General features: G+C 40.7%; 1 protein-coding gene across 4 annotated transcripts in view; it reads left to right on the top strand.

The window, feature by feature from the left end:
* RNF170 (ring finger protein 170) overlaps positions 1-17,049 on the top strand; it is a 39,979-nt gene that overhangs the window by 4,192 nt on the left and 18,738 nt on the right. The window contains exons 2-5 of one of the 4 annotated variants that reach the window (XM_021077852.1): positions 3,393-3,468; positions 4,561-4,704; positions 14,898-14,973; positions 16,475-16,583. In XM_021077852.1, coding sequence (XP_020933511.1) covers positions 4,568-4,704; positions 14,898-14,973; positions 16,475-16,583 — 322 coding nt within the window. In that variant the 5' untranslated portion in view covers positions 3,393-3,468; positions 4,561-4,567. The remainder of the gene's footprint in view (positions 1-3,392; positions 3,469-4,560; positions 4,705-14,897; positions 14,974-16,474; positions 16,584-17,049) is intronic. The other 3 variants (XM_021077854.1, XM_021077851.1, XM_021077853.1) reach the window with 3 other exon arrangements.

Below are 17,049 nucleotides of genomic sequence, written 5' to 3'. Positions count from 1 at the left end.
ACTGAAGCCCAGTTTTCATCTCTTAAGGGAGGAAGCAGACACTGGCTTTATTTTTATTGCTGAACTAATCCTTAACCTGAAAAGAATTCAGACTAGAGAACTGTGTCTCAAGAAAGGTGAAGGTCTGGCTGTGCCAGTACTTCCTACTTGTCACCATTTTAACCTTTGGCATTTATCTTTTTCTCGCCCCCCCCCCCTTTTATCTTCTATTTCGAAAAATACCGAATCAGAGAAATGCAGTGGTGGAAGGAACTAAAAAAATCCTCAGATCCAGCCTTTACATGTTGCAGAAAATGAGGGGTCCAAAGAGATTAAATGAGTTCCCATTGTGGCTCAACAGTTTAAGAATCATACTAGTATCCATGAGTGTGTGGGTTCCCTCCCTGGCCTTGCTCAGTGGATCAAGGATCCTGCGTTGCTACAAACTGTGGGCAGCTGCAGCTCCAATTCGACCCCTAGTCTAGGAATGTCCATATGCCACAGGTGCGGCCCTGAAAAGGAAAAAATAAATAAACTAAGAGATTAAATGGAGTCCCAGCTATGGTAGCATAACTGGAACTAAACTCCAGGATCCTCATGCCAGGCAGTGGAGCTTTGGCTGGAGTTGAGAGCCTGGGTTCCCAGTCAGAATTGGCAGCCCCTTTCTGTTCCAGACCAGCCACAGTGGGAGGTCTGAAGTTCCGGTAGACGTTGGAACTCATTTTCAAGATTGAGGGATGCTGTTATGTCTTCAGATAGAAAATGTATTGCTTTTTATTGCTTATCTCCTGTGATCTTAGATCGGCCTCTTTCCAAACTGAGGTGGTGGTATCATACCTCATTTTTGAGCCGCTAGCTCCTATTCTTCCTTTTTTTGACTCTGACAATAAGAACAACAGGCAGAAGTTAGTTTTTGAAGCCCCAGAGAGAGAGAGTCAGTTAGATGCCTTTAGTGGTTCTGCGTGTGGGAGCTGGCATTTCCACCAGGCAGGGGAAAGCAGCACTTCTGCACCTCTCCAAAACTCATCAGCAGTCTCTTCCCTTCCTGCCCTCTCAGTGACCCTAGAATTTGTCGGAATAAAAGGTAACTCTTCATTTTAACAACATGGGAACTTTAGCTGTTAAATGATGCAAATAGGAGTTCCTACTGTGGCTCAGCAGTAATGAACCCGTTCCATCCCTGGCCCCAATTAGTGGGTTAAGAATCCAGTGTTGCTTTGAGCTGTGGCTCCTATCCGGCATGGCTGTCTGCTGCAGCTCCAATCCAACCCTTAGCTTTGAATTTCCATATGCTGCAGGTTTGCCCCCCCCCCAAAAAAAGCAAAAAAAAAGCACGAATGTGGCACAGTGGGGTAAGAACCTGACTACAGTTGCTATTGTCTCTGTGGAGGCTTGGATTTGATCCCCTGCCTGGCACAGTGGGTCAAAGGATCTGGCATTGCCACAGTTGTGGCATAGGTCACAGCTGCAGCTCAGATTCAGTCCCTGGAACTTCCATATATGCTGCAGGTATGGCCATAGAGGGGAAAAATGAGGCAAATAACATTACACAGTCCTGCAGTAAAGTATCCCAGAGCTCTGAGTTCTTGAAAATGTGAGTGAAGCAGTATCTTGATGTAATTGGTAGAAGTCATGTATTACACAGTCATATATTTATACAGTAGAGATGATATGTGTATATATATTATTTTAATTCAATTAACTAATTTATTTGGCCATACCTGCAGCATGTGGAAGGGCCAGGGATTGAACCGACAGCACAGCAGGTGACCCAAGCTGCTGCAGTGAAAAAGCCAGATCCTTAACCCGCTGTACCACAAGGGAACTCCGATTTTAATGATTTTTTTATTGAACCATAGTTGATTAATAATATTGTATTCATTTCAGGTGCACAACAGAGTGAATCCACTATATAAGAATACAGATATAATTTATATATACATATATTTTATTTTTTGTTTTTTTGCTATTTCTTTGGGCTGCTCCCGCGGCATATGGAGGTTCCCAGGCTAGGGGTCCAATCGGGGCTGTAGCTGCCAGCCTACGCCAGAGCCACAGCAACGCAGGATCCGAGCTGCGTCTGCGACCTACACCACAGCTCACAGCAATGCCGGATCGTTAACCCACTGAGCAAGGGCAGGAACCGAACCCGCCACCTCATGGTTCCTAGTCGGATTCGTTAACCACTGTGCCACGACGGAACTCCTATATACATATATTTTATATATACAGTAGAATTTGGTAATTTTTTTTTTCCTTTTTAGGGCCACACCAACAACATAGGAAGTCCCCAGGCTAGGGGTTGAATCAGAGCTGCAGCTGCCAGCCTACGCCACAGTCATATCAATGCAGGATCCAAGCCTCATCTGCGGCCTACACCATAGCTCATGACAACACCAAGATCCTTAACCCACTGAGCAAGTCCAGGGATCGAACCCGAATCCTCGTGGATACTAGTCGGGTTCATTACCACTGAGTCACAGTGGGAACTCTGGTAATATCATCATTGATTACACCTGGAAGGACATAAAAACAAATGTAACCTATTTTTAAAACTAGGTACAAAGTAGTGAGCTCCCTGAATGTACAGCAGAGGAGAAAAATCCTCTCAGCTCGCTAAAGGCGTTAGATTCAGTGATGAGAGACTGGGAATCCAGATATTGGCATGGGATGACGTTAGGGTTATCTCTGAGCAGATGTAGGCAGTCCTCCCTGCCCTTAGGACTCCGGACACGGCCACAGCATCTCTCATTTAGAAAGAGGGAACCTGGCAACAAAAATATCTAAATTGACTGGGTGGCCCACCCCTTGATTACTTGTGGCTCTTTTCAATTTCCATTGGCAGTTCATTGAATAAAATTCTGCAGGTCGAGCCTCTTCTCTGTGTTTCCTGGTGTGAGCTTTTGTGAAGGATACTCAAAACCTATCATTAGGAAGTTCCTGATACATGAGGCCATTACTATGTGTAAAACTGATGAAAGCCACCTTTGATCTGTTTACTTAAGTTTCTTCCATGCCAGGTCATTTTCATCTTGGCAGTCAATTCCAGTTCTTTTTCAAAGACTTTGGACTTTTACACTCACAGTTTGCTTTTAGGAGAGACTCACCTGATTAATGATGATATTAAATAAAACTGTTTTCAATGCAGTATGTTACATAAATGCAGGATTTTAATTATGAATAATCATATACATTTAATTGACTATTTATTGCCTTTATTTTCTTTGCTGTGTTTTATAAGATTTTGAAATTGAGTGTTTGCCAGCTGAAAAAGATATGAATTATTTGTGTTATTTGAACCCTGATGTTTGGGCTGTCTCCCCTCATACCTATAGAAGTCGGGTGTTACCATTTTTTCTCCAGTTTAGTGTATGGGAAGAAGAGTTTCATATCCTCCCTTTTCTCTTCATAAGGAAATGCAGCCTCAGAGCGATTCCATATTCCAGGCAGTTCAAAGAATTCTGAACCATAAGCTGAGCTTAGTCCCAGGTGAGGCTCATCGTTTTTCAAAGCACCAGAATTTTCATTAATTCAAGTAGTGTTAGTATAGCTATAAATGTTCTATGGCCTCTATGTCGCTTACTTTTCAAAGTACTAATACTGTAAGGAAGGTAAGTCACTCTTATTTAAACATGTATTTATGTAAATATGTCTCTATATGAATAAATATATTTACTGTAAGGAAGGTAAGTCACTCTTATTTAAACATATATATATAAATATGTGTATAGATAGATAGATATAGATAGGTATAAATATGTGTATATATATAGATATAAGATATATAATATATATATTTATATATATATTAAATCCTACTGTGTACAGGGCACCATGCTAGGTGATACAGGAACATTTGCAGAAGACAATGTATTTCCTTCCCTATTCATACATGTTACATTCCATGATGCACGTTCAGTGCCACAAGGGAGAAGAGGGCTGTGATCTACTTGGAGAATTTATTTGGTATTCACAAATAAGAAAAGAGCAGCTAGGCATGAGAAGTGTCTTTTTTTTTTTTTTTTTCCCTTAAAATTAAAAGACCTAAGCTTGAAGAGGAAAGGGTATTTTTTAAAAATTTGCAAAAAAAAAAAAAATTGCTAAAAAAAGTAAATAGGCGTTACTGTTGTGGCTCAGCAGTAACAAACCTGACTAGTACCCGTGAGGTTGTGTGTTCAATCCCTGGCCTCACTCAGTGGTTAAGGATCTGGCATTGCTGTGGCTGTGACATAGGCTGGCAGCTGCAGCTCTGATTTGACCCCTAGCCTGAGAACCTCCATATGCCACAGGTGAGGCCCTAAAATGAAAAAAAAAATAAAAATAAAAAATGTAAATAGATGATAAATTATAGTAATAATTTTCCTTAAAGGCAATAGAATTCTGTACTCTTGAAAATAATGTCTGGCAAATTTTAAAGAACTCATTCATGGGGCATCGCCCACTGGTGTCCTTAAGGCAACCTACCTTAAGTGGGCGCTACAAAAAGGTAAATGTATTAGAAGTCAGCGCTATCTGTATTGCTTTTACTAGTGTATTTCATTTTCACTGTGTCATTTGTTTACCTTACCTCTTGTCTTTTAGACCTGGAATGGCCAAATATCAAGGTGAAGTTCAAAGTTTGAAACTGGATGATGACTCAGTCATAGAAGGAGTAAGTGACCAAGTACTTGTGGCAGTTGTGGTCAGTTTCGCTTTGATTGCTACCCTGGTATATGCACTTTTCAGGTGAGACTAAAGGACAAAAGAATTGAAATAATACATATTTCCTAGGGCCACTGACTTTCTGATTGCGTCTAGTAATGTTTAATACTTAATATCAAAGGAAAGTAATAGATTTCAGTGATTGTATATATTTACTAAGATATTTTATTTTCCACTAGGCTCTAAATACTACTATATATTTTTTCCTTTCATCAACTGTCTAGTCAGATAAGATTTAAATTTATCCTCCATGTTTTGAATAAAATGTTAGTATTTTCTGTTGGAATATCACAGTTTAAAAATGTAATTTTCATAATTGAATTCATCAACTTTTAGGTGATATAAGTACAAAAATATTTTCAGTGTTTAAATGAAAAAAACTGAGGCAACCCCCTCCACCTTGGACAATATAGAGGGAATTAAGATTAGGATTAAAATTACTGTTATAGAATCAGAAAAAATACCTATAGGTCTCAGAGGTCTATATACCAACAATACACAGAAATAAGGTAATAAACCAGAAACGGAAGTGTTAACACACGGAGATACATAAAATTTTATATATATCATTGAAAATAGAAATGAGCAGAAAAGTATAAAATAGAAAAAAGATTAATTTCAAAAACTACAGGCCAGTTAGTTTCTTATAAAAGTTATAGGAAGGATTATTAAACAGAACGTGAAACATTTCTCTCTTACCTCTGCATGGTTAGTTTCTGATTAGGGCGGTATTATCTTGGTATCAGTATTTACACAGTACTTGGTGATGTACTTGTGCGTATAATGGGGAAATGATGACCAGATGATAACAGATTTAAATGTGTTTATAACTGGTTAACAAGTTATTCCCAGAAGTACTGGTTCATGCTTTAATGTAAACCAGAAAAGGACACTGAACTGTCAAAAGCTTTGCCTTTGAGCCTGTTCTGCTCATTTCTGTTAGCAACTGGGGTGAAGAAGACAAAAGAAGTATGTTTATTAGATTGTCAGTTGAGAACGATAATTAATATATTGGTACAATAGAATTAAGATTCAGAAATGGGTTGGAGTTCTCTCGTGGCACAGCAGGTTAAGGATCTGGTGTTGTCACTTCAGTGGCTTGGGTTGTTGCTGTGGCATGGGTTTGATCCCTGGCCGGAGAACTTTTACATACTGTGGGCTCAGCAAAAAAAAAAGGAGCGGGACATCCCGTATATTGATGGTCAACTGGTCTTTGACAGTGATTCTGAGACCTTTTAGTGGGGAAAGGGTTCAGCAGATGATGCTGGGCAACTGGATAGCCACATGCAAAAGAATAAAGTTGGACCCATACCACATCATATGCAAAAATTAACTGAAAAGGGGAATTCCTGTTGTGGCTCGGTGGGTTAAGAACCCAACTAGTATCCATGAGGATGTGGGTTTGATCCCTGGCCTCAGTGGGTTAAGGATCTGGCGTTGCATGAGCTATGGTGTAGGTTGTAGATGCGGCTCAGATCTGGTATTGCTGTTGCTGTGGCTGTGGCATAGCAGCTGCGACTCTGATTCAACCCCTAGCCTAGGAACTTCCACATGCTGTAGGAGTGGCCATAAGAGGGGAAAAAAAAAACTATGATAAATCGTTGAGTGAGAATTAAGAGAAAGACACATCACAAAACCATAAGTCACATAGCCCATTTTGTTTAAAAACAAGGATAAAGTGAGATTAATTTTATTTATAAATATTTTTCTTTTCCTTTGTTTTTCTAATTTCCCTACTATGGATAACTATCACTTGTTTAATAACAGTTTTTCCTTCACAGACTGGAAGTGACATGAAGCTCAAAAGTTTCTGTTAAAAAGGCAGTTGTATATTGTAAATGTCAAAGACAGCTGTATTAGGTTGTCTTAATCATGATAATCAGATAAAGGTCACATATAGATTATAGTCAGTTTGGATCAAGAATTTATTTTTGGAGTTCCCATCATGGCGCAGTGGTTAATGAATCCGACTAGGAACCATGAGGTTGCAGGTTCGATCCCTGGCCTTGCTCAGTGGGTTAAGGATCCAGCGTTGCCGTGAGCTGTGGCGTAGGTCGCAGATGTGGCTCGGATCCCGTGTTGCTGTGGCTCTGGCGTAGGCCGGTGGTTACAGGTCCGATTAGACCCCTAGCCTGGGAACCTCCATGTGCCATGGGAAGCATCCCTAGAAAAGGCAAAAAGACCAAAAAAAAAAGTTTATTTTTATTTATTTATTGTTGAAGTTTATTGATTTACAGTGTGTTAATTTCTGCTGTACCACAAAATGGTTGTTATACATATATGTACATTCTTTTTCATATGCTTTTCCATTATGGTTTATCCCAGGATATTGAATATAGTTCTCTGTGCTCTGCAGTAGAACCTTGTATATCTAAGAATTTTATTTTATTTATTTATTTATTTTAATTTTTTAATTTTTTTTTTCTTTTTTTTTTGTCTTTTTGCCTTTTCTAAGGCCGCTCCCTTGGCATATATAGGTTCCCAGGCTAGGGGTCCAATCGGAGCCGTAGCTGTCGGCCTACGCCAGAGCCACAGCAACGCCGGATCCCCAACCCACTGAGCAAGGCCAGGGATCGAACCCACAACCTCATGGTTCCTAGTCGATTTGTTAACCACTGAGCCACGATGGGAACTTCCTCTAAGAATTTTAAACAGTAAAATATTCAGGGGAGGCTATCAAAATAGGTAAAGCTACGGAAACAAATCATAAAAATGCCTGAAAAACTGGGGACATTTAGATTAGAGAAAAAGACTATAGGATATACAAGCTGTTTTTAAATACGATGAGGGCTTGATTGTTGAAGAATTAGGTTTATTCTGTGTGGTTTCCTGGGCAGAACTACCGTATAAAGGAGAAACCTACAGATTTTTCCTTCTTGTGAAGGACCCAGTTCTTCCCTGCCATTTCTCTCCTGTATGTCTCCTCTATTTTTACACAGACTCATTATTTCTGGCCACCAAAAAATGTGTGTAGGTTTTTCCCCTGCCAAACAATTCTCCACAGCCCCCACTAGGTGTCCCACAATTTAACTCGATTCTGATATTGTTAACCTGCAAAGAGCGTCATATCCACAGTTGAAGCGAGATCGCTTGCCACCACACTTCAGAGGCCAGTCACAAGTAGCAGGTCCCCAAATTACCCCCAACTTCTCTCTGATTTGGCTACAAATCAGAGGTTCTCATGACCCCCCCCCAAGTTTGGTATCTTTGCCAGAACAGGTCACAGGGAAAACAGTGAGGTTTAGCAGTTTATTAAGAGATGTGACAAAGGGACAGATGCACAGCCAGATGAAGAGATGCATAGGGCGAAGTCTGGGTGGGTCCTAAGCCTCTGTCCTGTGGGCCTGGATGCGTCACTCTCCTGGCATGGACGTGTTCACCCACCAGGAGGCTCTCCAGACTGTGCTACTGGGGTTTTATGGGGGCGTCCTCATCTGGCCCCCTCATCTCTCGAGAATGGAGTGGGGAGCTGAAAATAGCAAGCTTCTAATCATGACTGGTGACCAGCCCTCATCTGGGAGCCCCCCCCCCCCACAGAGTCACCTCATTAGAGCAAAAGACACTCCTGTCACCTGGGCATTTACAAGGGATTCAGGAGCTCTGTGTCAGGGACCAGGTCAAAGACCAAATATTAGAATAAAAGATGCTCCTGCACTCTTATCAGTTAGGAAACGACAAGTGTTTCTGGAGCTTTGTGCCAGGAACCATGGGCAGAGACCAATCTATATGTTTTCTGTGATCTTATATAGGGCCAGCAGGTGGAGATAAATGATGTGCTTTTGGCTTACCCTAAGATACAACTTTTCAAGTAATACAAGCTGCTCCCCATTACTTGAACATGGTCTTAAATCTGCATATGATTGGATAGGAAGTCAGTTTAAGTTGCTGTCCAGCTCTTCAGATTCATATTCATTTGTCAGTTGTTAATTCAGTTACTTCAACTAAAGTATTCACTTATGGGGCCGGGGGAGGGGTAGCATGTGTATTGTAAAACTCAAAGGAGCCTTGTGTTCTTTTTTTGTAATTTCTTTGATTTTTTTAGTCATTATAATTCATTCTTTGTATTATGGTAAAATAACCATAACCTAAAAGTTACCGTTTTAGGTATTCAGTTCATTGGTATTAAGTACATTCACAGTGTTGTATAAACATCACCACTGTTTGTTTCTAGAACTTCCTCATCGTCTGAAACAGAAACTGTACCAATTAAATAATAATTCCCAATTCCTCCTCCCCCACCCCTGGTAATCGTTAATTCACCTTCTGTCTCAAGAAATTAGACTATTCTATATACCTCATGAAGTGGAATTAAATGATACCTGTCGATTTATGTCAGGCTTATTTCACTGGCTTATTTCACACATTCAAGGTTCATCTGTGTTGTATCATCTTTCAGAACTTTGTTCCTTTTTATGGCTGAATAACATTTCCATTGTACATACATACCATATTTTGTTCTTTTTTTTTTTTTTTTGCTTTTAAGGGCTGCACCTGAGTTATATGGAGGTCCCAGGCCAGGGGTCAAATGGAAGCTACAGCTGCCAGCCTACACCACAGCCACAGCAACATCAGATCCGAGCTGCATCTGTGACCTATACCACATCTCATGGCAACACTGGATCCTTACCCCACTGAGCGAGGCCAGGGATCAGACCCTCAACCTCATGGTTCCTAGTTGGATTCACTTGCACTGCGCCACGTTGGGAACTGCATGTTTTGTTCGTTTTTTTATTCATCTGTTGATGGACACATGGTTATTCTACCTTTTAGCTATTGTGAATGGTGCTCTATGAACATTGGTGCACAAGTATCTGCACTAATCCTCACTTTCAGCTAGAATTACTGATACATGATATTTCTGGGTTTAACTTTTTTTTTTTTTTTTTTTTTGGGCCATGCCTGCTGCATGTGGAAATTCCTGAGCCTGGGATAGAATCCGTGCCTTAGCAGCAATCTTAGCTGCTGGAGTGACAACACCAAATCTTCAACCCGCCGGGCCACAAGGGAACTGTTTTAACTTTTTGAGGAACCTTTAATCTGTTTTTCACATTTTATATCCCCACCAGCAATGCAGGAAGATTCCAGTTCCCTTGATATCTTGGCCAACACTTGCTACTTTCTGGTTTTTTTGTTTTTGTTTTTGTTTTGTCTTTTTGCCTTTTCTAGGGCTGCTCCCTCGGCATATGGAGGTTCCCAGGCTAGGGGTCTAATCAGAGCTGAAGCCACCGGCCTTCGCCAGAGCCACAGCAATGCCAGATCCAAGCTGTGTCTGCGACCTACACCACAGCTCACGGCAACGCCAGGTCCTTAACCCACTGAGCAAGGCCAGGGATCAAACCTGCAATCTCATGGTTCCTAGTCAGAGTCGCTAACCACTGAGCCACGATGGGAACTCCTACTTTCTGGTTTTTTGATAGTCATCCTAACGGGTACAAAGTGGTCTCTCATTTGTGGTTTTGATGTGCATTTCGCTAATGGCTAATGCTGTTGAATATCATTTCATATGCTTATTAGCCATCTGTATGTCTTCTTTTGGAGAAATGTCTATTCAAGTCCATGCATGAATTTGAATGGAGTTGTTTGGTTTTTTTTGTTTGTGAGTTCTATGTTCTATCTTAATCACTTAACAAATATATGATTTATAAATATTTTCTTTGTTTCTGTTGGTTGTCTTTTTATCCTTTTGGTAGTGTCCTCTGCAGAAAATTTTTAAAATTTTGATGAAGTCCAATTTACTTATATTTTGTTTTCTTTTGTTTCTTTCTTTGTTTTTTTTTTTTTTTTTTTTTTTTTGCTTTTTAGGGCCGCACCTTTGGCATATGGAGGTTCCCAGGGTAGGGATCTAATCAGAGCTACAGCTGCTAGCCTTGACCACAGCCACAGCAACACCAGATTTGAGCCGCGTCTGTGACCTACACCACAGCTCATGGCAATGCCAGATCCTTAACCCACTGAGCAAGGCCAGGGATAGAACCCACAACCTCATGGTTCCTAGTCGGATTTGTTTCCCCTGCGCCACAATGGGAACTCTATTTTTTCTTTTTTAAGGTCACACCTGCAGCACATGGGGTTTCTGTGCTAGGGGTTGAGTCAGAGCTGCAGCTGCCAGGCTACGCCACAGCCATAGCAACCTAGCCGCAGCTTTCGGCAACGCTGGATCCTTAACTCACTGACGAGGCCAGGGATTGAATCTGCACCCTCATGGACAGTTTCGGGTTCTTAACCTGCTGAGCCTCAACCTGTTGACATAACTAGAAGCCAGTCACAATTTATCTTTTTTTTTCTTTTGTTGCCTTTGGTTTTGGTTTCATAGTTAAGAAATCATTGCAGAGTTCCCGTCGTGGCTCAGCGGTCAGTGAACCCAACTAGGAACCATGAAGTTGTGGGTTTGATCCCTGGCCTCGCTCAGTGGGTTAAGGATCCAGTGTTGCCGTGAGCTGTGGTGTAGGTCACAGACACGGCTCGGATCCATTGTTGCTGTGGCTGGGGTATAGGCTGGTGGCTACGGCTCCAATTCAACCCCTAGCTTGGGAACCTCCATGTGCTATGGGTATGGCCCTAAAAAGCAAAAAAAAAAAAAAAGAAAGAAAGAAATCATTGCCAAATCCAGGGCCACAAGGATTTCTCCCTATTTTTTTACCAGGATTTTTATGGTTTTAGTTCTTAAGTTTAGGTCTTTGATCCATTTTTAAGTTAATTTTTGTATGTGTATGGGATAAAGGTCCAACTTCATTCTTTTGTATGTGAAGATCCAGTTCTTCAAACACCGTTTGTTGAAAAGACCATCCTTACTCTAACTGAAGGATCTTGACATCCTTGTCAAAAACCAGTTAACCGTAATTGTGAGAGTTTATTTCTGGTCTCTATGGTCTATTCCATTGGTTTATGTGTTTGTCCTTAGTACCGGTACCACATTGTTTTTAACTATAGCTTTGTAGCAAGTTTTGAAATCAGGACGTTCTGGTAACTTTGTTCTTTTCTTTCAAGATTACTTTGGCTACTGAGAATCCATCAATATACCATATAAATTTCAGGGTGGGTTTTTCTTTATTTGCAAAGAATGCTGTTGAGATTTTGATAGGCGTTGTACCAAATCTGTAGATAGATCATGTCAGATGGTATTGACATCTTAACCAATTGTTGTCTTCCAATCTATAAATATGGAATGTCTTCCATTTATTCATGTCATATTTAATATCTTTCAGCGATGTTTTGTAGTTATAATTAATTTCTATGTAAATCTATTTTATTTATTTATTTACTTATTTATTAGGGCTATACCTGTGGCACATGGAAGTTCCCAGGCTAGGGGTCAAATTGGAGCTCACAGCAACACAGGATCTGAACTGCATCTGCCACTTACACCGTAGCTCACGGCAGTGCTGGATCCTTATCCCACTAAGCGAGGCCAGGGATCGAATCTGTCCTTGTGGATACTAGTCGTGTTTGTTAACTGTTGAGCCGCGATGGGAACTCCTAAATCTATTCTATTTGTTCTTCCTTCTCAAGCCATTAATAATAGCTGCCATGTGTTGACATAACCGGAATCCAGTCCCAAGGGTACTCAGATTAACCTGTGAGCCCCACACTCGCATATTTGTAAACTTTGATTCAAACTTCTTTTCTTGACCCAGACTTTGGGTGTCATTGCTGTCCTCATATCAGAGGTGCCTGGCTTCTTCCCAGGGTTACATATAAGTTGCCTGGTTTGACGCTTTGGGTTTCTCCTTTCAGGGAACCTAGAAGGAGCATAAATCGTTGATAAATATACTGGTAACAACACATGCACTTCTGTTTTATAGTAGAGCCACTGTTTTCCCTGGCCTCTCATTTTAGACCTGCTCAGTGTCAGATGCCATCATTTTCTCATAGCGAAGGTGATCATATTGTTATAGAACAAAAATCAAACTGAGTACATCTGAAGATAGGATTGGCTTTATTAAGCTAATCATGAATCAGACAGCAGCCTGTCCATCAAGGAGTTATGCTCCTAGGAGTTGCATGAAATGGAAGGGCTTACAGACAGAAGGAGGGTGGGGCCAGGAGGTTATCAGCAGAGGAAAAGGAAGGATGGTTTCAGGCCTGAGCTTGCTTCTGGGGGAGGGAAACGGCGGGGGTCTTACCCTACACATTAGCTCCTTTGTGCTGACCTGTGAATTCCAGACTGACTGATTCTGATCAAGTTCCTGGGGGAGGTGGGCGCAGCAGGTGGGCCAGGTACACAGTCTGTTTGAATCATGGGCTTTGGCACAAGCAATGCCATTTTTGGCCTGTGGTTTTGACTATAACAATGTGTTTCAAGATTTTCTGGTATAGCTTTCAATCTGTATTATCCCACTGTCTAGATTTTTGGTTCTGTACTCATAGTTGCCAGTCACATTTATTTACCTGAGCTCCGGGCCATGTTCAGCATCTCAGGCTGTTTGTCCTTGTTCTTGGGCTGTACCTTGACTTTTCTCATATTCTATGATCAGACTTAAGAGTTTTATATCTTCTCTTTTATGAAAAGAAACCCAAAGACCTAGTCACATAATGTATATCTATACTTTGAAAGTCATGACTGTTTTTTTCCCCCCAGTGGAAAGGGCATGGTTTTCCAGTGTCAAAGAACTGAGAATTTCCAGTTAGCTTGAGGCCCTGGAAAGACACACACACACAAAGGATGTAACATTTTAAAATCAATAATTCGCCAAAATGTAAGATGTTTAAACAGAGTTCAGATAGTTTTATTGCATCTTTGTTGAGCTTCTGATCAGATATTTGACTTTCTGTTGTTTTTATGTCCTCTCAACTAGTGGTTATGTCTTTTCACCTTTCTTTTCTTTCTTTTTTTTTTTTTTTAGTGCCGCACTCACAGCACATGAAAGTTCCCAGGCTAGGCATCAAATCAGAGCTGTAGCTGCTGGCCTACACCACAGCCATAGACGCAGCCAGATCCGAGCTGTGCCTTCGAACTACATCACAGCTCACAGCAAGGCCAGATCCCTAACCCACTGAGCAAGGCCAGGAATTGAACCTGTGTCCTCATAGATACTAGTCAGATTCATTTCCGCAAATGGAAACTCCCTCAGCTTTCTTTTCTAAAATTTGGATTTTTTTTTTTTTACTAAAAATTAAATAACTATAGATAAATTTCTTAAACTTTCCTTACCCCATTAGAATTTTGAGTTAGAATTCTTATTGCTGTGGGATATCAGTCCAGCCAGAGAGTAAAGACTCTTCTTTAGAGAAACACCGACATTGTGTGGATTTAAAATATTGCTATTAGAGATTTGGTTTTTTTTGTTTGTTTGTTTTTGTTTTTTGTCTTTTGTCCTTTTTAGGGCCACACCCGCAGCATATGGAGGTTCCCAGGCTAGGGGTCGAATGTGAGCTGTAGCCACTGGTCTACGCCACAGCCACAGCAACACCAGATCCGAGCCACATCTGCGCCCTACATAACAGCTCACGGCAACGCCAGATCCTTAACCCACTGAGCAAGGCCAGGGATTGAACCCGCAACGTCATGGTTCCTAGTCGGATTCGTTTCTGATGCACCACAACGGGAACTCCAAGATTTCAGTTTAGAAGAAAAACTTCTGCAGCCAAATGAAATTAAACTGTGATTCATATGTAAATATTCACATTCACCCCCCCAACCTCACCAACCTAACCCCCACTTGTAACTTTCAGCATTCATGTGTCTGATCCCATCCTTTTATATAGGCCACCAACCTCTTGCCTTTGATTTTTCATTTTTCTTGCTAATGTGTTGTTTTATTGTTAATTGTAACTGGTGGTACATTAGGTTTAGTCCTGTCCACATTATACCTTTTAGTTTTTGTTTTTCTCTATCTCCCTCTCCTTGTAGGTGAAAAGTGGGGAGAAAGACCTAATTCCATATGGAAAAGTGTTCAAGTACATAATAATACAAGAAATTTTATCAAAGAAATAAATGCATTAATTGGTTATTATTCATAAGTCTGTAGTTACATTAGATCGCCAAGGTTCTAGGCCTCTGGATTTCATCATATTCCTGTTAAACCTGAAATGAGCCGATCATCAGTGATCTCAGAATAGCCTGGAATGTTTAAGTCCTGCAATTAGAATACGGTGGTATACCATCATTTACATAAATTATGTTAACCAGTAGTCTAGATCAAAAATTAGACCCATAAGGAAAATGGATTCATCTGACAATATCTTTTATTCAGACATCCTTATATTTTATTCAACAGAAATGCACATCAAAACATTCACCCAGAAAACCAAGAGCTAGTAAGGGTGCTTCGGGAACAACTTCAAACAGAACAGGTACGGTTGTTACATTAAATGTGTGCATTTGTGAAACGGGTAGATGTTATTACTCCCCTTGTGTAAGAAATTGTGGGGAAGCATTAATAAATTCCTTTTTGGAAGCATGGGCTGTTGTCCTGCTTGAAGTCACCTTAAACTATTCCATTGATTGTACATTTCCAGATTAGGCAAATAGCTAATCTCCATCTATTAAGATATTTTCATGTATTTATTTAGTTTTAACTTGCTTAGACAGCAGTTTCCCTGATATTTACTTGTGAGGGAATAATCACTGTGTCGCTGGCTTTAATGAAATGTAGTGGAAAACCTACTTTCTAAAATGTATTCCCCTACGACCTACAAAGAAATGACTATAAGGGGCAGTTTTTTCCCTTTTCTTTTTCTTCAGTGGCCAGAATTAACAAAACTATTTCGGCAAAGGAGAAGAACTTTTCTCCTCTGCTTCTTTGCTTTTAACCACATGGACTCTCTAAGTAATATATTGTATATGTATATATTTCTATTACTAAGAAATGTAATATGTTTTATGAAGGCTGGATTAATAGGATATCATACCTTTTCATGTTGAGATGGCTACCATCAAAGAGCAAAAATTAAAAACTGATTGCCAGAGTTTCCTTTGTGGTTCAGAGGTAACAGACTAGTATCCATGAGGATGCAGGTTCGATCCCTGGCCTTACTCAGTGGGTTAAGGATCTGGTGTTGCTGGGGCTGTGGTGTAGGCCGGCAGCTGCAGCTCTGATTTGGTCCCTAGCCTGGGAATTTCCATATGCCGTGGGTGCAGCCCTAAAATAAAGCCAGAAAAAAAGAAAAAGAAAAAAAGAAGAATCGATTGCCTACCCATCAGTCAGTCTTTGATTCCAAAGAGCATTTTTATGACTTATCCATTCAACAAATATTTATTGAACATCTTCCATATGCCAGATACTGTTCTAGGCATTGGGAATTCATTTGTGAACCAAACAGACAACAATTCTTGCCTCATAGAACTTAAGTTCACGGAGAACTTAAATTCAGTATATTAATGGTGCTGTGTTCCAGAGCTCTTGATATCAATCATTCATGCTGGGGTCGTGTTTTACAATTTACAGAATGATTTCAATATAGCTGTCTCTTTTAATCTTCAAGCATGTAGCACCATCAGGATTGTATGAATGAAACAGATGTTAAAAATGGAACTACTTGAGGAGTAGTTTGACATTTCTGATTCTTTAGCTAACGAACTTAGCCTGTTCCTTGGAGTAACTTACTTATTCTAATACAGAAAGTCCTGACTCAATTCAGGTTTTTATCTTCATACTGTGTTCAGGAAGGAAGGTAGAGATCATACAGTTTAAGTTAAAACAGTGGAGCCTTATAATTCAGTCAAACTTGGAAGACCTTAAACTAGTCGAGGCTCACATAATCCTGCCTGTATTCCTAAGTATACTTTAGCATAAAGATGATCTTGACAAGCCTGTGTGTGTCATGTCTGAATATGCCGCGTTTTTGTCACCAGGATGTGCCTGCCGCCGCCCGACAGCAGTTCTACACTGACATGTACTGTCCAATCTGTTTACATCAAGCTTCCCTCCCTGTTGAAACAAACTGCGGCCATCTCTTTTGCGGTAAGCAAGCAATGCTGTATACTCAGTAAAGGTGGTTGGATATTTAGACCAAGACCCATGTGTGCATGCCCAGGCTAGGCTCCTGATTTTCTCTCCGTCACAGTTTGTATCTTGCGAGTGAGGTTGATGGCTTCTGATATCCTGCCCTGCTTGTCAGCCACTTTTATTTAGTGTCTGCAGGTTCAAAGATTTTAGAAAACTAGTTATTCAACTCCTTGATAAATAGGGAATTAGTGGTTAGGACTCAGAGCTTTCACTGCTGCAGCCCAGGTTTAATCCCTGGTCTGGAATCTGAGATCCCATGTCAAGCCACTGCACGCTGGGGCCAAGGGGCCAAAAAAACAAAAAAACAGACAAACCCGGAGTTCCCGTCGTGTCGCAGTGGTTAACGAATCCGACTAGGAACCATGAGGTTGTGGGTTCGATCCCTGGCCTTGCTCAGTGGGTCGAGGATCTGGCATTGCTG

This window comes from Sus scrofa, chromosome 17, assembly GCF_000003025.6.
Source record: "Sus scrofa isolate TJ Tabasco breed Duroc chromosome 17, Sscrofa11.1, whole genome shotgun sequence".
Taxonomy (NCBI): domain Eukaryota; kingdom Metazoa; phylum Chordata; class Mammalia; order Artiodactyla; family Suidae; genus Sus; species Sus scrofa.
This window is presented reverse-complemented; position numbering and strand designations above follow the sequence as displayed.